This window comes from Colius striatus, chromosome 13, assembly GCF_028858725.1.
Source record: "Colius striatus isolate bColStr4 chromosome 13, bColStr4.1.hap1, whole genome shotgun sequence".
NCBI classification, from domain to species: domain Eukaryota; kingdom Metazoa; phylum Chordata; class Aves; order Coliiformes; family Coliidae; genus Colius; species Colius striatus.
In genome coordinates, this window is record NC_084771.1 from 9,441,708 (window position 1) to 9,466,163 (window position 24,456).

Consider the following 24,456-nt stretch of genomic DNA (forward strand, 5'->3'; position numbering starts at 1 on the left):
TCTCCCAGGGCCATGTTTCCGCTGGCGTGGTGTAAGGGTGCGTGTGACGTAACGGCAGGAGACGGTGACTTCTGCTCAGCCTCACTGCAGGGGGCTCCATGAGAAGTTCATTTACAAAACAGACTTGCCAGATTTTTTTCTCTTGGATTAGTTTGCTTGAGGGTCACGAGGCTTAAAGAGAAATCTGATTCTCGGAGCTCAGAAGGCAGCTTACAAAACACACATCTTAGAAAGTACTGGTAATGTTGTTTTAGCTTAGAATTATTTTGCAGAGTCTGAAAGCTGCCCAGATTGTGTCAGGGAGAAGAGTTTTCTCATGGGCAAACAAAGATGTAGTGGCAGTCCTGCATGTGGGACTTCCAAGGGGAAGATAAATGGTACCTGACAAATAATGTTGTAACTTATATCTGGGAGTGATTTCACAGCATAGTGCATGTTGCTGTAGCAACTTACCTAAATGCTTCGTGCAATGCAATAGGCAAGGCATTAAGGGAACTTAGCCCTAAATGCTGTTACTAAATGGTTTCTACAGTAAGCAGCTTGCGAATGCCATCACATTAGTGATGGTGATAACAATGGTGCTCTTTTCCTTCAGCCAGGCTATCCCTAACAAATTGATTTTAACTCTGAACTTGATACCTGCGGGGTTGAGACGGGTCGTGCACTCACACCAGCTCTGCTTTCCCTCCACAGCTAATCAGTTGTGTTCAGAGGATACTCATGAACAGAAGACTACAGCAGCAGTACAATCAGCAGCAGCAGCAGCAGATGTCTTACCAGCAAGCAGCAATGAGTCATCTCATGATGCCAAAGCCTCCAAATTTAATCATGAATCCTTCCAACTACCAACAGATAGATATGAGAGGAATGTATCAGTCAGTGTCTGGTGGAATGCAGCCACCACCGTTACAACGAGCACCACCCCCAATGCGAGGCAAAAATCCAGGGCCTTCCCAAGGGAAATCAATGTGATTTTGCACTAAAAGCCTAAAGGATTGTTAAAACCAGAGAAAGAACTTTTTATTTTTTTAGGAATCAATGGCCTAACAGAACTCAACTGTAAAAAAAAAGAAAAACAAAGAAAAAAAAGAAATAGTTTGGTTAATCCCCGTAAATGCCATGTTCACAGTAGCATTTCAGCTTTGTTTAAATAGGACACAACCTCTTCCCTGCTATCAGTGATGTTGCCTAGAATCTTCTTACATACCTTGAGTACAGGAGATAACCAAGTTGTTTTCAGTGAAAACAAGTCCTCCCATACCAGTAGCATCTCCACAGGTTTCCTGTCTAAACTCCTTGCGCTTTTAGTAGCCGCGAAGCCGCCATCCGATCCGAGAAGCTTAGGAAGGGCTGCAGGTCTGTATGTTTCAGTATATACCATATGTGAGTTGTAAACAGCTGAGTTCTTGATTAGAGTTGATTCCTCAAATTATGGAAGACTTTTCTGCTCACCCATTTCTTTATACCAGTGGGAATGTTATAAGAGAAACAGTCGAGTTTCTTTTTGACTGAGGTCTGGACTCGTACTATATCATCTACGCCGAATGAAACAGGAACTGAAAATGCTCTTAGAATCGAGTGCAATATTCTGAAATACTACTGCTCTGAAACTTCTGAGTCGTGCAGTTCTCTAGAAACTGTGTATCCAGCCTTAAATAGCGACTTGGGGAAGGTGAATGTTCTTCCCCAGTCTTCTGCCATGTTTTGTTTTAAGTTTTATGTGATGGAATAACAAAGGGTGACCCTAGAGCAGGAGATGTTTTTCCTTCACACGCTTATTTACTCTCTGCAGAGTCCAATACGAAGCACATTTCTGTTAACTCCTTAATGCTGGTGCTACTGTCTCTTCCCATTGCCGGCGATGGGAGACGGGCTAAGAAAAGTCGATTCCTGGTATTTTGGGGGTTAAAATACTGCCGGTGGCCAGGGTCAAACCCTGCTGTGCAAACATCCCAATGGCAGAACCGTTGCTGATTGAAAATTGACGCAAAAAAAAGTGCTGTAGCAACTTCCAGAGCTGCCAGAACAGTGAAATAACTTTTCCTCTATTAGATAAGAGTTTTCATTGTGCACTCCTCCCCATTCCCTTTTGTTGGTGTGAAAACATGACTTGGTACAGGAAGAGTTTGGTTATTTTTTTGTGGGGTTTGAGTTGGTTTTTTGTTTTGGGTTTTTTTTTAACGTAGACCAGAGCTGAACTTCTGGTTTGCACTATAACACTCTCCTTACCCACACTTTTTGTGCTTGTGAGGATCTAATTAAATACTAATAGGGCTTTTCTTTGAATAGAGTTTGGTTGATTGTTCTTCCCCCCTCCCAAAAAGAAGTTGTTTGTAATGTGGGGGTAAAAGTAAGTGAGAGGAACCTTGAGGCAATGATGTATCGACTCCAGAGATCTCTGGAGAAAGGGGCAGATGGAGACATTTGCTTCACACGTTGCTGGCCTCTTCTGACTTGCTGACGTGAACTGACATGGTTTTGGTTTCTGGAAAGTTTCTTGCAGGAGTTTGAGCTCTCACCCCGAAGGGACACATGGCTTTTTGCATCTTACACGATATTTCCTTTTGCGATGGGAACGGAGGTTGTTTGATCTGTTGCAAAACCAACAAGAAGTTGCCGTCCTGGACTCTTGTACTCCAAGGTACCACAAACAGAACCTCGGTATGTTCTAGTGCTTTGTCAGCTCTACAGTTACATTTAATTTGGGGGGAGGAGAGCAAAAAAAAACCAATCAGAGCCTCGTTGACATGAGAAGAAACGCAACGTGAGTCTCTGAGACAAACGCTTGAAGGCAAAAGTACCGTGGGCAACTCTCACCAACGTTCCTACGCGTCGTGACTAAGAGAAACACTTCCGACCAAAGCCGGGAATGTTCGATAAGAGTTTTGCAGTAACTCAAAAGACTTAAATGTGGAAGTTTTAGGCAACATTTAAAGGCACATTTTTTTTCCTTCTGGACAGAACTAGGGGTAACAGAAGAGTAACGCAGCGGGAGGAGTCGGAGATGAGCGTTGAGGTGAAACTCGGACCACTTTGCATACATGTTTCTCACTTGGCATTTTAGCTGCATAACGATGTGCTTTGAGTATAACACCAAGCTTTAACAAATATTTAAAGACAGAACGTACATCAGTAAGATAATACAAGGCTCATTTTTATATTTGTTTTAGATGTTTTAACTAGACGAAACGGCTTAAGACGGCGAATAAAAATGTTGCTTGTAATACAGTTTTGCCTGCTAAATTCTCCACATTTTGTAACCTGTTTATTCCTTTGGATGTAAAGCGTTTTTGCTTAGTATTGTGATCTTGTACATGTTTTGTCCCAGTTGTATAGTAATGTTTCAGTCCATCAACCAGCTTTGGCTGCTGAAATCATACAGCTGTGAAGACTTGCCTTTGTTTCTATTAGATGGCTTTTCAGTTCTGTATTAAATATCTGAAGTACTATAGAAAAAGTGTCCCCTCTTCCTATAAGGCTGTTTTGTAATATATATAAGGACTGGAAATGTGTTTTTAAAGAGAAGAAGCATTCAAGTATGACGATATACTATCTGTGTTTTCACCATTCAAAGTGCTGTTTAGTAGTTGAAACTTAAACTATTTAATATCCTCATTTAATAAAGTGACCAAAACCCATCAGTGTGGCTTGTGGTACCTTCAGAACCAGCCAGGACCTGAAGCTCTCTTCTTATTTCTACCAGCGAGGGACCCATTCATTGCATTTAGGGAAAATGGTTGTGGATCCAGGTTTTCAAATGTGATGAGTTACTAGTGGCTTCTGCAGCCAATTTATCTGTTAGAAACGAAGAAGGGAGTTTCTGCCCAGCACCAGTAAGTTGTAAGAGTGAGGTGTCGTTCTTCTTGGTCCAATTAGAACAACCTACTTGCCTGTTCTCACCTTGTACTTCTCCCTTTCTCAGTTATTAAATGCCACCTGCTGGAAAAAAAACAAAACAACCCTTTTCCACCCAGAAAAATCACGTGCCAGTTGTGTGTTAAGTCTGGCCCTCTGCCCCTTCTCGTGCTTGAAGCTGTTTTGTGGCCAGTGCTGCAGCCACATTGCAGCCCCGCGAGTCTGCTTGGGGGGGTGTAACAGCTTGTGCCAGTAGCTTAGAAAGGGCAGGTGCTGTGCAAGTCAAATTGTGCTACAATGGGCAGCAGGTTTTAGATAGCCCTGGAACTCTGAAGTTGATGAAGAGCTTTGACAGAGGGCAGCAACAGGCTTGTGCCTGTAGCAGGGATAGGTACTACCTGTCCATATTGGGCTGGGGAGCATCCAGGAAGGAGGCCTGGAAGGTTCTCCAGGGCTCGATCGTGGTGTTTTTGTTGGGTCAGGTGCTGAAGGTTTACCACTGCTTACATTTTTTCTGACGTTACCTTAAAAGCAGAACCACTCTGAGGAGGGAAAGTAAAAGCAAACTCACCATTCCAAGCAAAAAGACATTCAGGGTTGGAGAGATTTTCACTGTTACCATAGAATGGGAAGTAAATAACATCCTAAACATCCTCAGCTGGAGGTGTTTGGAAAAATACTGGTGTTGCAACATCAGCTGTGTGAGCACAAAGTGTCTGGATGTCCCTGCCCAGACCTGCTCAGGTGTTGAGATAACCCCGTGTGCACCCTCTGTGCTGTAGGATGAACCCTGGAGATGTGTCCTTGTGTAGGGCCCCGTGGTCTCCACCTGAGCGTGGAGCTGAGCTGCTGGGAAGGGCTGAAAGCTGTGACCTCGGAGATGGCTTTGGGTCTCAGAGACGTGCGCAAACCGGGCTCTGGCAGTTGCAGGGTGGGTGCTCTGGAGGTGCTGTTGCTGTGCCACGGGATGAGCAGGTTCATCCTGGTGCCGCCGCTGCCATTGGGTCACGGCTGCGGGACCCCCCGGGGACCTGCCTCAGGAGCTTGGTGGCCAAAGGAGGGTGTTGGGAAAGGGCTGAGGCCTGAAATGGAGATTGCTGCCCTCCAGAAGGGCAAAGGGCTGTGATGTGGGGTCCCTCCTTGGGTCTGTGTTAGTGACTGGTGCACAAGAAAGCTTTTGGAGAGGCTGAGTGTAGGACAGCAGCTGATAGTTGAGGTGTTAAAGCCAGCAAGCACAGCTGCTTTCAGAATTCCATTGCACAAAGTGTTTCTGGTTTTGGTGGATCTTGCTGGTGCACTTGCTGTGTCTCACGGGGTGATGTGCCCCAGTCATGGGCATCTTGCTGCTAAATACTTTCTGGTATATTGAGGGAAGAGCCTGAGGCTCCTTGGCTTTACGGGTCTTACTCAGACTCAGCCAGTGCAGGTACAAGATGACCTTGTGACTCTCCATTATGAGAATTTAACACCTTTGAAGCAGCTGCTTTGAAGAAAAAATATCATTAAGTCATTTGTTCCCCAGTGTGTGACTTAGTCCCCTTGGTTTAAGTTCCTCTCTACAATCTCATGTCCTGCTGTGTCTCAGCTGCAGACAGTGTGGGGGTTACAGGCTCTGGTTTTGCTGTTTGTTCTCCTCTCTTGACTGCAGATATGGTTTATCTCTGCCTTCAAGGCGGGATTGGGGTCAGCATTTGTGCAGCTTCAGCCACAGAAAGGGCCTTTCCCACCCTCTTCTCAGGAGCTGAGCTTTGTGTTTCTGACTGTGCGTCAATCTTCGGTGGCTGCCCTGGCTGCCCACAGCACCTGGGGAAGCAGCACATTGCACCTACATTGCACACGTGCTCATTAATTACCTTCAGCACAGGTGCCCACTACATTGGTGCCTATCCAAGTGGTTTTCCAGCAAGGCCTTGGCATTGTTTTGTTCTCCAAAGGGCCGAGAAATGATTGACCCAAATGACACCGAGATACCAGGTAACCCAAATATTACCCTCAGTAATCATGTGCTGTGGCTTAGGGAGCTGACTTCACTCAGTAAGTAACCTTGCTTTATTTCCTTGCAGCACCTGTGTTGGTACAAAGCCTCTGCACCGAGCTGAAGCTGGACCTTGCCCTGCAGACCGCTGTCCCCGCCAGGATTATTGGTGTTTGAGCCAGATGAATTGCCTCCGACTTGTTGGGTTGTGGGAGAGGACATTGCCTTCAGGATGAGGGTTGTCATCTACCACCAGCACTATCCAAGGGCTGCAGACACCTTTGTGTCACCATCAAGAGGAGTTTCAGCACTTCAGGGGTGCTCCATCCCTGGCTGTCCTTTTGGGAACATCTCAGCCATGGTCCGGCCGCTGCAGTGATGTCTCTCTGGATGCAGAGCCACGTGTGGCACCGAATGAGACAGGCACCTTCCCTGCCTGTCAGTGCCGAGCTCCTGCACTCCCTCTGCCGTTCTGCGCTCTCCATCATGTGCTCCAGGAGAGGTAAGTCTCTGAGGCCTCCATTCCTTCTCCCCACTCGAAGAAAGGAGCCACGAGCCACATATCCTACCCAACCTCCTGCTTTCCACAGCTGTTCCTGGGATAATGTTTCCCTTAGAACATGCCCACCCCTCTCTGGTGGGAGGAGAAGGGTTGAAAGAGATGCCTTTTGTCCTCTTTACTGTAATGCTTTCAGCCCCATGGATTGTTGGGTGTAAAACAGTGAAGGGTGCAGCAGGGTTTCTATGGGACTGAGGCTGCTCCCTGCACCAGCTGCTTTTGACTTCCCTTTAGGAGAGATTTTCCATCTGGTCATGGAACCTCGAAGTGCTTGGAAGCTAAATGAGCTGAGCTCCCAAATGTACACTGATGTTTCCTTTTGCCAGTTCAAGGAGAGAGACTCTCAGGTCGAAGCATCGTCAACATATTTTCCTCTAAAACTTCCCCAACAGGAGCAGGGGAGCTCCTGGGCCCCATCAGCCACCGCTGGAGCAGAAGCACCTCAGCCCCAGGGTCCATCTGCCAGTCCTACATAAGCCAAAGAGCAGTTGGTGGCAATGGGACAGGGAAGGGAGAGTGTCCCCGGGGAATCACCCACCGCACGTCGCCGGCTGCTCCCCGTCCCATCCAGAACAGAGCCACAGTCCAGCGGTGTTAAATCTGCTGCTAATAAGCTCCCAGGTGAGTTATGTTACTCGTATCTGTAAGTATTTTGTTGAAGCAGAATCAAACCCAGTAAATTTCTGCTGAAAGCAACCAGCAGGGTGGGATTTAGCAATGCTGAATTGCCCCTTTACAGGACGTCCCACAGGGGTGATGGCACCAACCTTCTACCAAGGGGTTCCCAGTAAATTCTGTGTGGATTTTGTTGTTTGCAAGTATTGTGGTTTTGAAGCCAGGTCCTGAAAAGGTGTTTTACACCATCCCTCATGGCTGCACGTCCCTTCACAGCAGGAGGCTCTGCTGAGGCAGATCTTCGATTTGGGTATTGGAAGAACGAGTCCATCACCCATCAAATCAGCTCTGGTTTGAGTTTGGTGGAAAATGCACTTGGTGTTGCTGGGATCAGGTTTTGACCTTTGAAGAAGAGCAGCAAGATTTTAACCCAGTGAGAGGGAGGCAGGATCATCCCAGGGGCAGAGCAAAGCTCAAGCTCTGAGGGATTTCCCTTGGCACAGGGGAAGGTCAAAAGTGCACGTCAGGACAGTGGTCGTGAGGCTCGCACTCCGGACACTGGCTGAGGATGAGATGTTTCAGCAGTGACTCAGAGGAAGAAGGTAAATGAACACTATTTCAAACACAGGCTGAAATTCCTTCATGTCTGGATCGCTGCAGGGAGAGCTCCAGGAATCCTCTCCTCGCCACCCGCGGCCTATGGGCTGGTGGCTGCCGGACCCACTGAGCTCGGCGCAGCTGGGACATGGCAGAGACACGGAAGGGACGTGGGAAGTGGCAGAGAGGGTAAGAGAGGGCTGGGAGCAGAGCTGGGCAGCAGCGTGGGTCATGAAGAAGCTGCTGTGGATCATCCCAAGGTCAGTGAAATTGTTCTGGGACTTCACGGACTGAAGCAGGAGAAGCTGAGATTTTACCTTGAGCCCTTCGCAAGGAGGAGGCTGAGAAACAATCCTTGTGATGAGGAAAACCCCAGCTCAAAGCCACCACATCTGTGCCTGAACGTACTTCTGCGTGCTCCAAAGAACCCCATTTCACACCAGCCTCTGCTCTGTGCTGCAGAGTGCCTGCAGCCACTACACCCTCCTGCTCCCACCGTGTCCTGAAAACCCTCTCTGCTGATGCTGGGAACAAAAAGGAAACCAGGATCGTCCCTGGAAGCCTCCCCTGCAGTTCTGCAACATCCCGAGCAGGCAGCCAGGGTTTCCTTTAAAGTGCTTTTGCTGCTTTCTGCTTCACTGCTTTTCCATGCTGCTTCAGGTGAGTCTTGTGTGGTGGTTCTAGGCATGGATGATGGGTCCATCCAGACACGATGTGTACTCTGGGGCAGTCTCATCCCAGCTGGTGCCCAGCATGGCCTGAGGGCCAGTTTTGCCCCTATTAGAGGGACGGAGTGGCCTGAATTTGCAGTTCTTGGAAATCACAGTTCCTTTGGCATCCAGACAGTCATTTCAGCCGAGTCACACTCCCAGGGTCCATTCCAGGTATCACTTGAAGTCATCCTGACAGGAGAGTTTGGGGGTTTAAGTCATTTATCTTTACCATCTGAAGCCTTTTTAGAGGTGTTCTTCACATTCATGTTGAAATACTGGGTTAATTGGTAAAGAGCACCAAAAAAAGAAAAGGGCTAGCAAGAAAGCTACAATATAAAGACAATTTTATTGCCAATAAGCTCTTAAAACTCATTATTTTTCCTGTTTCAGTAGGACCTTTTTCTTTGTGAGAATCCAGCCATAGCATCTCTCATTAAAAATAAAGTTATTTCGAAATAAATAAATATATAAAATAAATATCATATACATTTTATAAATAGGTGTTTGTCCTTATGCACAGTATCCATGCTTTACATCTGAATCATGCTCCTCGCCCCCGTCCCACCCCGACACGTTGGGCCCAGTCCACGTAGCAAACTCCCGGGCTGCTTGAGCAAGGTCCCATCCAAAGGGCTCGTCCCGAGCTCAGCAGCAGCATCTGCAGCAGTTCTGTGGTCTTTTGTTTTCTGTCTCTTCGTGTTTCAGTTGGTTGGGGTGGGGTTTCCCCCCCCCACCCTTGGTGATCAGCTTTGCTCACCTGCTTGTTCCTTTAAGCAAACGTAACATTGACTATTCGGCCTCTCTTGTAGCAACCGGGTAAAGAAAGTGAATGAAAACGAGAGATTACATGTAGGGTTCCCTCCCTTCCCTACCCCCACCCCCATAAATAACCCAGGTTGGATATATGCTTGAAACAAGGAGGAACAGCAGTGTCTGAATCCGATGTGAGTGCTTTCCTACGTCGTCTACGCTTACAGGAATGATGGAATGACTATGAGTATAGTGCTCCAGGGGAAAGCTTGGCAGCCCAAGTATGTACAGCGACGGGGCAGCCGCGGGAAGCATCACCTGTAGTGGAAGAGGTCTCTGTACACAGCGGGGATTTTGGCAGGGTCCACGGGCCTGGGTAGGAAGTGGGTGAACTTCTGGTGTCTCTTAGTCCTGTACCCCTCCCGGGGGGAGCCGTCCTTGTTCAGAGCCACGTAGTAGTGCCGCTCCGAGTCGGGGTGTTTGTAGAGGGTCGAGGCGTACGTGTTGTACCAGTTCTCCTCAAACTGCTCCCGGAAAACACACTCCCGTGTGAGCTTCTTCTGCGTTGGGGCAGAGGCAGGAGGGGGAAGAGAAAGACATTCCTGTCAATTTTGTTTGGGTTTTTTTCTAAATGAACTCTTTTCCTCCTCCTCTCACTCTCTGCTCCTGGGGTTTTCCCAGCTCCTTTCTCCTGGCTCCCCTGAGGACAGAGACTCTGCTGCCGGTTCCCTTGGGTGAGAGCTGGAAATGGGAACAAAGTCCCACAAGCCCGGACCCAAACACCCCTCTGAAAGAGGAGGAGGAAAGAGACAAAGGGAGGAGAAGGTGGGTGTGAATTTTACAAAGGTGCCCTCTAGCAAAACTATAAAGCTGGCAGCCAGGCCTCTGCCATGGGGGTGTGGGTTGGGAGCTTGCTGGGGTGGCCATAGCTGCCATGTCCATGGCACGCCCCAAAAATGCTGTAATAGGTGAGAGCTGACCCCAGGAGAAGCAGCATGTGGGCAGCATGTCTGAAGGGTTTAAACAGGAGTGAGCACCGCTTTCAAAGTTCAAGGCACAGGCCAGCACAGTGCAGTGGGAATGAAAGCATTCCTCAGGCCTTCTGCCCTCTGAAGTGACATGATGCGAGGAGCAGGGAAAGGAGCGCACTGGTGACAGCACAGCCACAGCCAGCCCTTCCCTCCAGCCCCCAAGGCCAGGGGCTGTTGGCAGCCACCATTCAATGGGGGTTTTTCCTTCCCTCTCCCCACCCTGGGGAGCAAGGCTGTCCCCCTGCTTTGCCATAGAGTCACTTCGGTTGGAAAAGACCTTTAAGATCATAAAGTCCAGCTGTGCTTTGTCATAGCTGCATCCTTTTAAGATCATCAGTGATCCCGATGATCCTTTAAGATCGAGTACAGCTGTGGTCTGTCACAGAGGGACACCCCCATCCCATCCCATCCCATCCCATCCCATCCCATCCCATCCCATCCCATCCCATCCCATCCCATCCCATCCCATCCCATCCCCCACAGCAATCGCCAGGGGCCCTTGGGAGTCCTTTCAGATGAAAGACAGTCTGCAAATGTAGGATGCTGTAACGTTACAACCACTGCACCTACACTGTAAACTATTTAGGTAGGGAATGTGTCTTACCTACGGTATACAGAGTGCTAAGTAAATGTTATTGCTTGCAGTAGATTAGTTTTGTAATACAATCCAGGAGCTCACCTGCACTCAGAACCTGTTTTAAATGTTTTGCTGCTGATGAAATAAACCCTGAGGTGAGCTGTGAGCCCTCCAAAAGCCACATGACCCTTGCTGTCCGAGACCTCTTCCCAGGTCCATCAATAAATACAGACTTTTACATCTTCTTCCCTTAGGATGCCATCTACTCAGAGTACGATGGAAACTGCTGGGTGGCTGAACTCCAGTGCTACTGCTTTGCCCCGGTCTCCCTGCTCGTCAGTGGGCTGTCCGGGGGTACAGTGTGTGTGTGTAAAATGTTTGGAGAGGCTGAGGTGACTCTGAGGTGATTCTCTGTTTCCCAGAAAGAAATGTTGCTGCTCTGAGCATTGGTTGAGTTTCTGAAATTGGTGGAAAGCTGAACAGAAACACTGGGAGAAGGTGAACAGGGAGAGGCAGCAGAGCTGTCTGTCCCCAGAGGACTCGGTGTGTCACTGCAGGGATTGTCTGGCTCTGCCTGTAGCAACACTGGCACAGAGGGTGATGACCTTGCTGCAAATGTAAAACGCCGCTGTTCTGTGGTCCCTGCAAACACCATTATCACGCTGATGCTGGTGTGGGGCCCTGGCTTATCGACCTTTAATTAAGAAGACTGCAGTGGCTTTCGATTTCAAAAAGCCATCATCCCACAACCCTCCTACCCCAGGTTCTCAGACTCTGGGGTCAGCTGGGGACCTGGCTGTGACTCCAGCACCGCTCAGATCCCCGCTTGGACCGTGTTCCCACAGGACCCTGTTGTGTCTGGTGGACAAGATGCAACAGAAAGCTCCCATCATCCTGTCTTCAGGTCACTTCTGTTTCCAGATAGCTGTTGTAAAACCTTATCCTGTTTTTGTTTCTCTGCCATAACGTGAGCACAGGCCCTGGAACTTCATTAACCCATCATGGACTTGTTGATTCCTAACGAGAGCTGCAGGGTTTGAAAGCTCAGAAGGGAAGGTGCAACTCTGTGTCCTCCTCTTGAGCAGACACAAGTGAAAGCTGCAGCTCCAGGAGCAGCCTCAGGGTTTGACAGGGGAGGTGCTGCTGCACCTCGTGGGAGTGTGGTTAGAAATTGTTTGTGTTAAATGTGTCTTGTGCATTTGTGATTGAACTGCTGCCACAGCACTTCACTTTTGTTCAGGGGAGATGTTACTACAGAAATTCAGTGGAAAAAGAAGTTCTTGGTGCATGTTCATGTTTGATTCTCTCATATAAACATCAGTAGCTGCATCTTAGACCGAAAGGGTCTGTGGCAGTCTCAGATGGGAATGGTAGAAGAAGAGATGATATAAACTCATGGTTTATTGCTAGTCTGCTAAACAGTGGTTTTCTGAAAGCTCTATATGCAGAGTACAGGAGTTTAAATTTCTACGCTCTGAGCCTGCCCTGGTTTGGTTTGGTTACAGGAAGCACACCCCTTCTGCTTTGGTTTAAAACTGGTTTGTTTTATTTCATTGGAAATATACTGTGATCCATCTTTAAAAATCAGTGTCCTCACATAGGGTTGTGCAGTGATCTGAAAAGAGGCATTTAAAAAAGTTACACACAGGTGATGGGTTGAATGGCTATAGAGCACCTGAAGAAAAAAGCCCCAGTGAAGTGCAACAAAGAAGGACTCTTAGAAATGGCAACCTAGAACACAACTGGTCTTTCAGAATAGAAGTGGTTCTTCTGGCTAACTAGAAATACCTATTTTATATTGAGCTAAATAATTAAGAATTGAGTTAAATTAACCTGCAGGAAGCACCTCTGCACAGTTGTTAAGACCTGACATTTTGGCTGCAAGTGCTTACACTTAGTTAAATAGGGAGAAGCAGTGGAGAGCTCAGCTTTCTTCAGGTTGATGGAGACTTCACCTGAGATGCCGACGCTCTTCACTGCAGCCTGAGCTTTGCTGAAGCAGTCACTCCACCTCAGGGTGTTTCATCCACCAAAACCCTGACATACCCTTTTTAGGGCTGGCTCATTACAGCCTCTGCTTGTGTTCCAAGTGATTTACAGGGTGCTGCAGGCTGAGTAATGTTGTGCAGAAAGCAGCGAGGTGGACCTGCACACAACCCGCATGCCACAGTGAGGGCACAGCCCAAACCAAAGCAGCAAACCACAAATGCACAAGCTGCCCCTAGAAACCTCAGCCTGGAGGGCAGACGGGGTGTCTTCTGCTTCCTCTGTCCCACAGCAGCACAGGATGGGGCAGAGTCAGCAAGAGGTGGTGCTCACAAGAGTTTATAGGTGTTCAGGAGTTTGTGCAGAGTGTAAAACTAACACAGAGCTCACACTTGGGTTTTGGCAAAAGGTGGAAAACTTCAGTCTGAAAAGGACTCATCACATCTCCAGATCACATGGAGAATAAAATGGATGTGTTGCTCAGGCAATACAAACCCACAAGCAGCCCCTGGGTTTAGGCCACATTTCTTTCAGTGGACCGTTGCCACACTTTCTGAAAGGCAAAAGCTCAGTAGGGTCCCCCAAGCTCCCTGGGTGCTGCCCTGAGCCCTGTCTGGGGGCTCTTTCTGCAGCCTCATTTCATCTGTATCATTTCTGTTATAATGGCAGTGGCTTCACAGGTGGGATGGAGGCATGTGGCAGCCTGAGGACTTCAGAGGCCCGTGACAGACTCAGCTCATGACACCAGTGGCCCAGCACAAGCCCTGTGCTGCTGTGTGTGTTGTTCTGGGTTGTCATCAGCACAAACCCTCCAACTTACCGACCCATACAGCTCGCCTCTCTCATTCATGCCGAGGTAGAGTCCTGAGTCCACCCCACGGATGCTCACCAGCCCCACTGCCAGGCTAATAAACTCCAGAATCCCTGAAAGAGAAAAGAAGCCCAAGTCATACAGAGAATAAAACCAACCCCAGCCTCCAGTGACAGACATGAACCCGCCTGTCCCAGCCTTTGCAGAGCTTCCAGCAGACCCCGTTCTCCCTATTTGTGATGACACAGTTCTTACATCTGCCATCCCACCTGTGTGCAGTCCTCTGATTTCCACTCTAGGCCTCTCTCCAGCCTTGCAAATTTAACTTCCCCAGGAGGAATTAGCTTTGCTGGTGAGAGAAGGTTTGTTAGGTTTTGTTGGTTTGGGGTTTGGGATTGGTTGTTTTCCCTAATCATCACCAAGAAGGTAGATGCAGAAACTTGTGCCTGGCCCACTAGAAACTGCAGGAAGCTCTTATCAAACTGGGCTTTACTCTTCACCAAAGGTTAGTGATTTTCATTACCATCAGGCTCTGGCTTGAGCTGGTTGTCCCACACGTTTTAAAGTGATGAGTTCAATAAAAACCAGTAAAAAGCACCAGAAGAGATGTCTGTGAGGGCCATCTTCATCCTGGCTCTCCAGGGGTTTACTTGCCACTCCCAAACATGTGCACAAGCTGCAGAGAGAAAATCCAGCTTCAAATAATGCAGCTTCCTCTGCAGCCTTCAGAGCAGGGAGCTGCTGGTCCTCCATCACCCCCTGCTTCTGTCACTGCCAGAACCCTGCTCTTGCCCTGTGTGTGCTGCTGCCTGCTCAGCCTTCTGCCAGCCCCTTCCTGGTCCAGCAGCATCTGTCCTGGCCATTCCCTGCCACAGCAATCATTTTACCCGTGGGCTTCAGCCTCAACGATGGTGTCAGAGGCTTGAAATAATGAGGAGCAGCTTCATTTCCTCTGGCAAAGAAATGAGGAGGGTCTGCCTGCTGCCAGGCAGGGGGATAGCAGCTGTTTTGATGGAGGAAAGACTTGTAACAGCAGAACCCTTGGTGAAACAAACAGCCCCTGAGCTGATGCATTTTTAACTGGCCTGAACAAAGCCAACATCACAAGTGACAGCAGAGACTTTCAAACTTCACAGGAAAACCTCCTGAAGGCTTTAGTGGGGCTGTTGGACTCTGGAAGACTTCCAAGCTAGAAGTCCCAGACAGATTTAGCCCATGTCCAGTGCTGAATTAATTAGCTGGGAGGCAGCAGCGGAGGGAGGAAGAAGGATTTCACCATCCTGGCCCATGACTGCACAAGCTGTATCTATTGACAGGAGGGCAGAGTTGCTCTAACCTTTAGCATGGCTCCAGGTCTCTTAATATAGCTCCCAAAACCTGAGCAATTGCCTCTCTGATCAGGTTTCCTCCCAGAGCTCCTCTTAAAAGTACACCTCGAGGCTAAAGTCACCGTGTGAGATGACTCCAGTGGCCACAGGGGCTCCTGGCCACCCCTCAGCTCAGGGTCTGTGTCTTCTCCTTGTCTGGCTGTGGACGTGGGAACTCTCAGAAGAGAGCTGCATCACCACCCAAATACAGGAGAGACCAGATGGTAATGGACACGTCCAGCCCCTTCACTCAAGACAGACTCATGATTCAGAAGCTGGCAGCTAAGCTGAGTCCAAGAGGTTGCCTTCCCACCTTGTATCAGCCGCTTTCTCCTCCTTTTGCCCTGCCTACCCTGGGGTTTGGGTGTTGAACGCAGCCAGTGGGGGCTGGGGGCCAGACAGGATGAAGTATGGACTTGAGAGCAGCAATTCCTTGAGACAAAGCAAACAACAGAAAGCATCCCTTGCCAGTGCAGCCATTTTCCAGGCTGACACAAGCCCAGTTACACACCCCGGCTTGGGGACACCTCCAACGGCAGGAGCAGGCAGTGCAGGTGGGGAAGGCAGCCTTCCCCAGCCAGGCAGGCAAACCAGGACCCTGCCTCTGCTCAGCTCACTCCCTGGTAGTTCCTGTGGTTTTCTTGTCTGAAAAGAAGCACATTGGAGGAAGGAAGAGTTGTAGCATGAGGGAGGCCTTCTGCCTCCACTGCCCACCGGTTCTGGCATGCAGAGGGGGTTACTGAGCTGCTGTGTGCTCCTGTTTTCTCAGCTGCAGGACAGAAATGACAACTGCTGTTGTTTGAAGGGAGTGAAGGAAGACTGACAACAACTAGAGAGACTGTGAAAAGTAAGACAGGGGAAAGGAGTGCAGGGAGACTGAGAAACAGGGGAGTCCTTCCCAGGCTGGAGACAAGCAGATGTCCAAGGGAAAAATATCTGATAACTGGAGAGCAGTAGATTGACCTTCTTATAGGTACACACATGGTCCTCATTTTTTCTTTGTCTTCTGGGAAGCAGGAAAATGCTGCTGGTCCCATTTGGAAACTGAGGGATGTCTAAGGCAGGGAAACAAGAGCTTCTCTTGTGTACACGCACAAGCACACTGTACATGACACCCAGGTCTCCAAAGGCCTGGTAAGGAGCAACCCAGGAGCAGCACCAACATCTTCCCTCTCTGAGGGGGTGTGTGGGACACCCCTCCTCTGATTGGGTAAATAATTGCTGGTTTTGCAAATGAACTTTCTTCAAGGTGTGCCTGTGACATTCTCCTCTGACAACATCTCCTGCAATATTCCCCTTTGCTGATCTCCGAGTGGCACTTAAGAGACACGCACAGAAGACGACTATGTTGAAACAGCCTTAAGCACGTAACTTAAACCCACAGAAGTCAGGAGACAGAGGGAAGGCTGAAAAAATGTGGGCGGATATCCATCCTGTCCTTAACTCACTCCAATTGCTTGACAAAACTGCAGCCTCGTACATCTGATCTGCAGCAGCACAGGGAGCGGCCACTGGGACCAGCTCAAGAATTTTCTGTCCCGTTGTACTGGTGTGTTTTTGTGGTACAACATGTTTGGCTTTTTTATTCCCCCCTTTTTCTCTTTTTGCTTTCCCCCAGGACTTGCTTCTTTCCCCCCCCACCCCCCTTGCTTTGATTATTCATTGTGTTTGTTCCTTGAGCCTTTCTACATAATATCTGGAGAGGTTTGATTAAGATTCCGGCTGGATTCATTTTCCACCAAAGCACTCGATAATCTCCTGAGCTTTGCCACGGCTGGACCCACATGCTCTCGCCTTACTATAAACCAACCCTCAAAGAATAATTCATCTCCTTGCACCTGTCTCTTCTTACATGACTATATTCAGGAGCAGGGGTACAGAAACATCAGATGTTGTATTAATGGCTACAAACCTAAAGCTTTGACTAAAAACCTCAGCAACTGTTCAGCAACAGGTGCACTCCAGCCTGAGTGTCGAAATCGACAGCAAAACTTTCTCTGGAGGTTTTGTCAGCTTCTCTGGGAGGCTGTGCTGCAGATCCATGAGAAGGTTTATGCTTGAGAAGAGCTTCATTTGCTGCCTTTGTTAGTCTGCAGTACAAACTCGAGGACTTTTCCTCCCCAGGCTTGCAGCCCAGCAGAGCACCATTGATGTCACTTGTTTAATGCTGCAGTGGTGGAGACACAGGCAGAAAAGGAGCAGTTCCTCCTGGCAGGGAGCATCCTGGTGAATTTCTCTCTGTTTCACTCTGAGAAGGACTCTCACAGGGGTGTTGATGCCAGTCCAAACCCCCTCCAGGTTTGGACTATCCTTTATTTCTTTGTACAGGAAAGTTCTCAGCAGATGCAGTGAGAACAGATACATTTTTCAACACTCTTTATTCTTTCTGGGATGACTTGGGCAGAGCTGCCTGAGTGAACTTGGGCCCTTCTCTAGGGTGAGAAGGAACTTTCTTCCAGTAGTCCTGGAGGGCTTCACCAAGTTTTGCATTAAGCCTCCTCTAGCAAAAATCAGCTGCCCCCCATTGTTCTTGCATGAGTCTATATTTTTACAAGGATAAAATATCACGTTCCAGAAAGACAGGTGTGATTTAGGAACACTCTGGTCCTTGATAGATGAGAGGGAATAACTCCTGTGCTTGCTCAGGCAGTGTGTGGGTGGATGATGCTGTGCTACAAAAGCATCCCTCCCTCTGACCCTCGCCGTTAGGGCCTCAGTACTCTGTTCTGCATCACCAGGGCTCTGGCTCTTTATTTTCCTCTCTGGAAGACTCGGATGTCTTGCCCATCTGGTAGCTTTTGGGATGGTTGTGCATGGGGGAATGCAGACAGTGCCCATCTTTTCCTGAACCCCTTCCAGTATGAAGAGGTAGGGATGCAAGGTCCAGTTCTACCCCGCGTCCACCCGCAGCTGGATGCGTGCCTCTGCTGCAGTCTCACAACCGTCCACAGAGCACATTAATTATCTGCTCCCAATATCAGGGAGCACCTTCCAGACACATGGGCTTGCTCCACCAAACCCCCACGCTGGATTTCTAAGTATTTCCCCAGATGCCCCTAGATTTAAGGCAGCTTTACACTGCTGCCCTGCCACCCCCATCTGCCTCACCGTCGTTTTGCAGCCCCCCAGAATGGCTCAGGCTGCCTATTTCTGTAACCAGTTACTGCTTTCTGCCTGCTGCATGCAGAATTTAGGAATGCACTGATACATGACATCCTAATACAAACCATACCAGTAACACTGGAATTTAAATATTCATGGCTACTGAATGCAGATGGTGAACGCTCTGTGCCAACACGTTATTGCTTTGAGTCTCTGCTGAAACGAGCTTTAGTCCAACTTTATCTGAGCACAAGGATTCCAGTCTAATCCTTTGGGGCTTTGTCTTGCAATTACAACAAATAACTATTTATTTTACACCGCCTCTGGGAAAACCCTGAAGCAGAAAACTATAATATTTTATATCTGAAGTCTGGTCTAGTTTACGTAGCTGGATGCTGACTGCTAAAACACTTAGGGAATGCCAATGTTGTGATTTATTGAAGGCTCTCTGTGACTTAAGCTTAAGCATGCAAAATTCGTGAAAAGTTCTAGCCCGTTTAATGCGTTTTTCCAAAGCCTGTTTGGAAATGGGCTTCTTCCACTCAGCCTTTATTAAAAAATACATGGAACGGAGACAAATGCTGCCATCTGAAACGGGCTGCTGGCTTGTGTGTAAAGATAAGTAAAAGAACTGATAGAAATACTACGTGGCAGATTGAACTAAAACCAAACAGATGCAGGGGGATTGCTTTCAGTTTCTTTCAACGTGGAAACCCATCACGGGGTAAAAGGTGTGTGTCGTTCGGGAGGGAATTAAAGCACGTTCGCCCCTTTGTACCTGCCTGACCCACAGGTTACGACTTTCTTGTTGGTTTAGGGACAGGCTGTGCACACACCTGGTGTTTATGGAAAGCACAGGACGGAGATAAGTGTCCCCAGCTGTTCCAAAAACCTGCGTGACGCTACCAACAGCAGCGTCCCTGAAGTCTCAGAACGGAGCGGTTGCAAATGAGGAAAGGCAAAAAAAAAAAACAGAACCCAAAGAATTCCTTGCACTGAGGAGTTAAATCACTTGAAAACTATAAAAAGCCGTGCGAGCGCTTCTTGCAACCTGTTGACAACATAGCTGAGATCACTGGCATGGGACTTGTTGATAGCTTACACAGACACCTGCACTAGATGCTGAAGTAGCGGGAATTTTCCTTAGCTGTGCTCAAACTGACTGTTCTCCTTCGCCTGTGGCTTGGGATGCATTTTTTGAAGATTACATACAGTCTCATTAGAGATCCCTGCTCTGGTGTGACACTGATACAGGCGCTGTAGTCTTCCAGCTGTTTCCCAGGCAGCAAAGGTAAATCCAAGGTACTCTGCCTATTGTTCCATCTTCTTTCTGTTTGAGGTCCCCTGAACGTTTTTCCCCCTTCAGCTTCCCTTTTCCTTTCCAACAAGCCTCCCCAAACTGAGCTCCTGACACCCACCCAGCCATCTGATCCCTGCCCGCTTTGGGGAGAGGCTCTCCTAGTGCAATTCGTGCAGTGAAAGGAATCAGCTCGCGAGTATCTGCAGACGCCGAAAGGGAAAAGAAACCCAAAACAACGAAACAAACCCCAAACACGAAAAAGCGAGGGATTTGTTTTCCGCCGTGGTCTCTCCTTTGCCTCCCTCACCGCTAACTTCAGAGGCACAACTAGAGCTGGCCACCCTCTCCCTTTAACAAAAAGTCGTTTCGTTCCCCCCCCCGCCGCTCAGGCACGTTTTTGTGCACCTGCAGAAGATCTGAGCGGCGGGAGAATAGGAAATTGGAAATAAACCCTCCCGCATTGCTGAGGAGTGAGCACATTTGTTTGAGAGTCTAATTATATCCGTCCCGAGGTGATTGATATGAGCGGGATAGTTAGTTCTGCGCGCGGGGCACCTGCTCCCGCGCCGGCCGGGAACCCCCCGCGGCCCGTTCCCCGCGGCGGCCCTTACCGAAGCGGCTGTGGTCCTGCCGGGTGCCCTGCACCGTGCCGTTGGGGAAGATCTCCAGGTGGAAGCCGGTGCGGCAGTAGAGCTGCCGCCGCCGCAGGATGCCCTTGAGGTGAGCGAAGTCGGTGGGGGAGCCCCGCTGAAGCCGCCCCTCGATCTGCCCCAGGCGCTCGTTGAGGAAACCGGGGGAATCGGCGAGGGGTAACCCGCCGCCCAAGGCGGGGGGTGGGAAACCGTGCAGGTCAGGGTCCAGCGAGCCCAGGAAGCCGCCCACCTCGGCCATGGGGCCGCGGCCCGCCGGCGGGCGGGCGGGCGCGGTGCGGAGCGGCCCCTCAGAGCGCGGGCTGCGGCCGCCCGGCCCCGCGCTGCCGGCCCCGGCCCGGCCCCGCGCTGCCCGCGCCTCCCATAGCTGGATGTGTCCCGCGCTCGGGTGCGAGCTGCACTTTATATACGTACACACTCCCCTTACATTGACATATTGGATATTTAAATGCAAGCCACACCTCACTGGCATCCCCCTTGGCTAGTGCGTGTTTGTGTGTGTGTTTTTTTTCTTTTCCCGTCTCTGATCTTTTTTTTTCCCCCCTTTTGAACAAAAAAAAAAAAAAAGAAGCCAACTTCACTCCCTCTTTTATTATGAAAAAAATGGCAGGAAAAAGCTACACATCGCAGTGAGGCATAACAGCTCTTGGCAGGTCCCGCCAAGCCGCCGATGAAATCACGGAGCCCCGCACGCACCCGGCGATGCGGCGCGGCGCTGGCGGCTCCCGCCCCGGCTCCCCCGCACCGCCGGCAGCCTCCGGCCCCGGCGGGCATCCCCCCGCAGCCGCGGGGCTTCCTCCCGCCGGGCCCCGCACGGATCTGCAGGGTGCCGTCGGGTCTCTCGAGGCCTCCCCCAGCTCCCCCGTCCCCCCCAATGCCCTCGAATGGACACGGTGGAAAAAAATAACACGAGGGGAGACGCGGTTGTTAATTTCTTTTTTTCAGTTGAATGAGTAAAAACGGAAAGCGATGTTTCTGAAAGGCGATGCCGCGGGCTCCACGGCCGGGTTTACAGGCGGCGGGAGGGGAGAGAGGGCGAGCGGCGCTGCCCGGCCCCGCCGCGGGCTCCCTCCCCACCTTCCCCGTGTTGGGAACAGGTGTTTCCGCGCTCTCCTCGGCCCGCCGACGCCGTATCTGTACCGGCAGCTGCCGGTCGCGCTGCAGACAGACGGAGTCGGGAGCGGGGACGCGGGCGGGACGGGACGGAGGTGCGGGGACACAGCCGCACCGGCACAGACGGGCCCGGCAGGGTGGGAAGGGCTCGCGCCCCTCCGCTGGCCGCAGCTGCCCTGCCCGCCCTGTCCGCCAGGCGGCGCTGCTGCTCACGCGGCGGCCGCGCTGGGCACCGGGGTGGAGGCTGGGGAACGAGGCTCCGGCGCGTTCCGGCCGTGGGGACCTGAGGAGGCTCCCAGGTGGCTGGGGAGCCCTCCGCCTGAGCTTTCATGAGCTTGAAATGAGGGGTCGCCCAGGCGCTCCTCCTTCCCTTGCCAGGGGCCAGAGAGAGCCACAGGTACTGAACTGTGAACTCTGAACTGTGGCTCCTCTGAGGGCCATCAGTGTCCAGGGATGAGGCATCGGTCGTGTCCACTCAGTGGGTCTCATGGTATATCCTTACAGGGGGTCTCATCTCAGTGGAGTCTCTCCTCAATGGAAATCCTCTAAGTGGGTTCTCTCCTCTCAGTGGGTTCTGTCCCCTCAGCAAATCTTTCAGGTTCTCTCCCCTCAGTGGGTTTTCTCGCTTCACTGGATTTTCTCCCCTCAGCGGGTTCTCTCCCCTCAGCGGGTTCTCTCCCTTGAGCAGTTCTCTCCCCTCAGAGGATCTCTCCCCTCAGCGAGTCTCTCGGGGTCTCTCCCCTCAGCAGGTTCTCTCCCCTCAGCAGGTTCTCTCCTCAGTGAGTCTCTTGGGTTCTCTCCCCTCAGCAGGTTCTCTCCCCTCAGCAGGTTCTCTCCTCAGTGAGTCTCTTGGGTTCTCTCCCCTCAGCAGGTTCTCTCCTCAGTGAGTCTCTTGGGTTCTCTCCCCTCAGCAGGTTCTCTCCCCTCAGCAGGTTCTCTCCTCAGTGAGTCTCTTGGGTTCTCTCCCCTCAGCAGGTTCTCTCCCCTCAGCAGGTTCTCTCCTCAGTGAGTCTCTTGGGTTCTCTCCCCTCAGCAGGTTCTCTCCCCTCAGCAGGTTCTCTCCTCAGTGAGTCTCTTGGGTTCTCTCCCCTCAGCAGGTTCTCTCCCCTCAGCAGGTTCTCTCCTCAGTGAGTCTCTTGGGTTCTCTCCCCTCAGCAGGTTCTCTCCCCTCAGCGGGTTCTCTCCCCTAAGGAGGTCTCTCCCCTCAGTGAGTCTCTCAGGTTTTCTCCCCTCAGCGGGTTCTCTCCCCTCAGCGGGTTCTCTCCCCTCAGCGGGTCTCTCCCCTCAGCAAATTCTCTCCCTTCAGCAAGTCAACCCCATGGTGCGTTTATCCTCAGCAGGTCTCTCCACACTGGATACCCCTTCAGTGGGTCTCCCCTCAGTGGGTCTCACCTCACAGCAAGGTGCTTCTCCCCACATCCACCACAGAAAGAGAGTTGAGGGCCATGGCATGCAGCCTCCTTTCCCCACTGGCCTGTGCAGTGCTCTGTTGTGAAGATACAAAGGAGATTGTGATATTTTGCAAAGACGTGTGTCTGCAGAGAGTGAGGAATCTTCTTTTTAAATAGGGAGTGTTTTTTCCTGTCTGAACCATGGCTGTAAAAGGAGCATATTTGATGTAGAACTTGACACATAAAGCCTAAATTGATGTTCTTTATAGAAATGTAGTCTGCTCCAGAGGTGCTCACAGAAGTGAGTTTGTTGTCTATTTGTTTATCCTGTATGGTTACATGGAGATAACCACTGTCTGAGAAGTTCAAGCATCCCACTGCAAAGATGATAATTTTGTTTCTGTGGTAGCTATGTGAAGACTCAGGTGAAATGAAGTAACTGAGGGAAACAAACAGTGTCTTGTTGAAAATTACAAAGATCTAGGATGAGGGGGGACAGACATCATCAGCACACCTCTCACCTGGAGATACTATTAAGGATATGCCGTAAATCTAATGCATGCCATGTATATAATGTGAATGATCCCGCTACAATCAGCTATGCTCTTCTGTAAATCCTGGCTTTGCTGAATTAAGTGTGTTTTTGGTATGTATTCATAGCGGTCACCTTATTTCTAAACATGTCTGAAGGTCAATCCCAGGGGTATTATGAAGAGAGAAGAAAAAACAGTTTCCACATTGAAGGCCTAACCAAGCTGCAGAGGCTTATGCCACTGACTTCAATACCTTCTGGATCTGTTACAATATCCTTAAACCCAAATCCATACAAGCACTTAGAGGAACACTCAGGATACTGAAAAAGGTAACAGAGTTCAATTACATTACAGTAAAATCCAAGATAAAGTAAAACCCACAAACCTGCATGCTTAACTAATGTGTAACAAAAGCAGTGAAAATCCCCCATCCAAGCTGACATTCCTCACTTAACTCTCATGATTATGGTCAGCTTTTGAAGTGTCCGCAATACATTTTGTTGAGAAGTCGTAGAGACTGGTACAACATGTTCTATTTAGGCACAACAGGATATGGAAAAGGTAGCTTTCTCTTCTCTCTCTTTTTTTTTTTTTTGTCTTTAATTTCCTGGTTTATTTATGTTTTTTACTAAGCTGAGAAAAAAGCAGAGAGGTTCGTATTCTATACTATGTGAAGAAAAAAAAAGGCAGGTATTGTAAAAACTGAAAGGTGGAATAACTCCTTCAACTCCTTTGTTTCAATCATGCAGTTCCCCTAGGTTTGTTTTTTGATTACAGCTTGTGTTGTGTGGGAACTGAAATGGTTACTGCCAGACTGCTGGGCCTTTCAATTTACAGATGGATTGACAATGATATTTATACCCAGTCTGCTCAAACGGGCCTTGTGGAAGTGTATGTTTAACAAGGTAGTAAAAATAGCGATAGCATTATTTGCCAAATAATTACTGTTCCTGGAGAACAGCCACATTTGATATCCAACTATAAAATCAAAGGAAGAGTAGGACTGGGGTCAAAGCAGTAAATTAATCAGAAAAGAAGAGGTAAATAAATACAATGAGCAAATCTAGATACTGCATATCCTCTGCCTAGGACAATTCCATTTAGTAAAGAAAAGATCAAGACAGATGAAAAAAACTGAAGTAGCAATGGCCATGAAGAATGGACATGAAGAATACCTGAGGACAAAGAAACAGCAGAGCCTTGAGCTTTAATAAATAATACTTCTGCCTCTGTAATGCTTCCCACCTTGGGATCTCAGAACAGTTTATGTACACTAACAAATTAAGACTCACAACCAAGGTCACTGTGCATCTCCTTTTTCCCAGACAGTCTCATTTTACACTAAGAGATGTTGTTCAAAGGATATTGATGGCTTTCAGTATTTGTTTGGGATTTTGGAGGCATAGCAGCCCTGCTGGAGCAGTAGCTCTGACAAGCTTCTGTATATCCAGAAACCAGACACGTCCACCGTGCGTGTGTGGGGAGCCCTTCTGCCTTTTGTTGTGTGGCGACCATCTGTGCCACACATGCA

At 49.4% G+C, this 24,456-nt stretch overlaps 2 protein-coding genes across 9 annotated transcripts in view; one reads left to right on the forward strand and one right to left on the reverse strand.

Moving 5' to 3' along the window:
• The window catches only part of ATRX (ATRX chromatin remodeler), a 76,767-nt gene extending 73,129 nt beyond the window's left edge, over window positions 1–3,638 (forward strand). For 6 of the 7 annotated variants that reach the window (XM_062006950.1, XM_062006952.1, XM_062006951.1 and 3 more), the window contains one exon: window positions 694–3,638. In XM_062006950.1, the coding sequence (XP_061862934.1) occupies window positions 694–972 (279 nt within the window). In that variant the 3' untranslated portion in view covers window positions 973–3,638. The remainder of the gene's footprint in view (window positions 1–693) is intronic. The other variant, XR_009819691.1, reaches the window with a different exon arrangement.
• A 5,591-nt stretch (window positions 3,639–9,229) lies between these two features.
• On the reverse strand, window positions 9,230–20,129 carry FGF16 (fibroblast growth factor 16). 2 transcript variants are annotated; one of them, XM_062006741.1, is made up of 3 exons: window positions 19,850–20,129; window positions 13,479–13,582; window positions 9,230–9,624 (listed from the first exon to the last, which is right to left on the reverse strand). In XM_062006741.1, the coding sequence occupies exons 1-3, from the start codon at window positions 20,127–20,129 to the stop codon at window positions 9,379–9,381; spliced, it is 630 nt and encodes a 209-aa protein (XP_061862725.1). In that variant the 3' UTR covers window positions 9,230–9,378. The 2 variants fall into 2 exon arrangements, with proteins under 2 accessions (XP_061862725.1, XP_061862726.1); XM_062006742.1 differs by lacking the exon at window positions 19,850–20,129 and adding an exon at window positions 13,993–14,065.
• Window positions 20,130–24,456: the final 4,327 nt, after the last annotated feature.

Bases quoted from the DNA above. Each gene is read 5' to 3' on its own strand.
- FGF16 (XM_062006741.1), bottom strand. From the start codon at position 20,129: ATGGCCGAGGTGGGCGGCTTCCTGGGCTCGCTGGACCCTGACCTGCAC. The intron at 13,583-19,849 runs GTAAGGGCCGCC...TTTCTCTTTCAG, and splicing joins GCAGGACCACAGCCGCTTCG to GGATTCTGGAGTTTATTAGC. The intron at 9,625-13,478 runs GTAAGTTGGAGG...GCCCCAACGCAG, and splicing joins GAGGCGAGCTGTATGGGTCG to AAGAAGCTCACACGGGAGTG.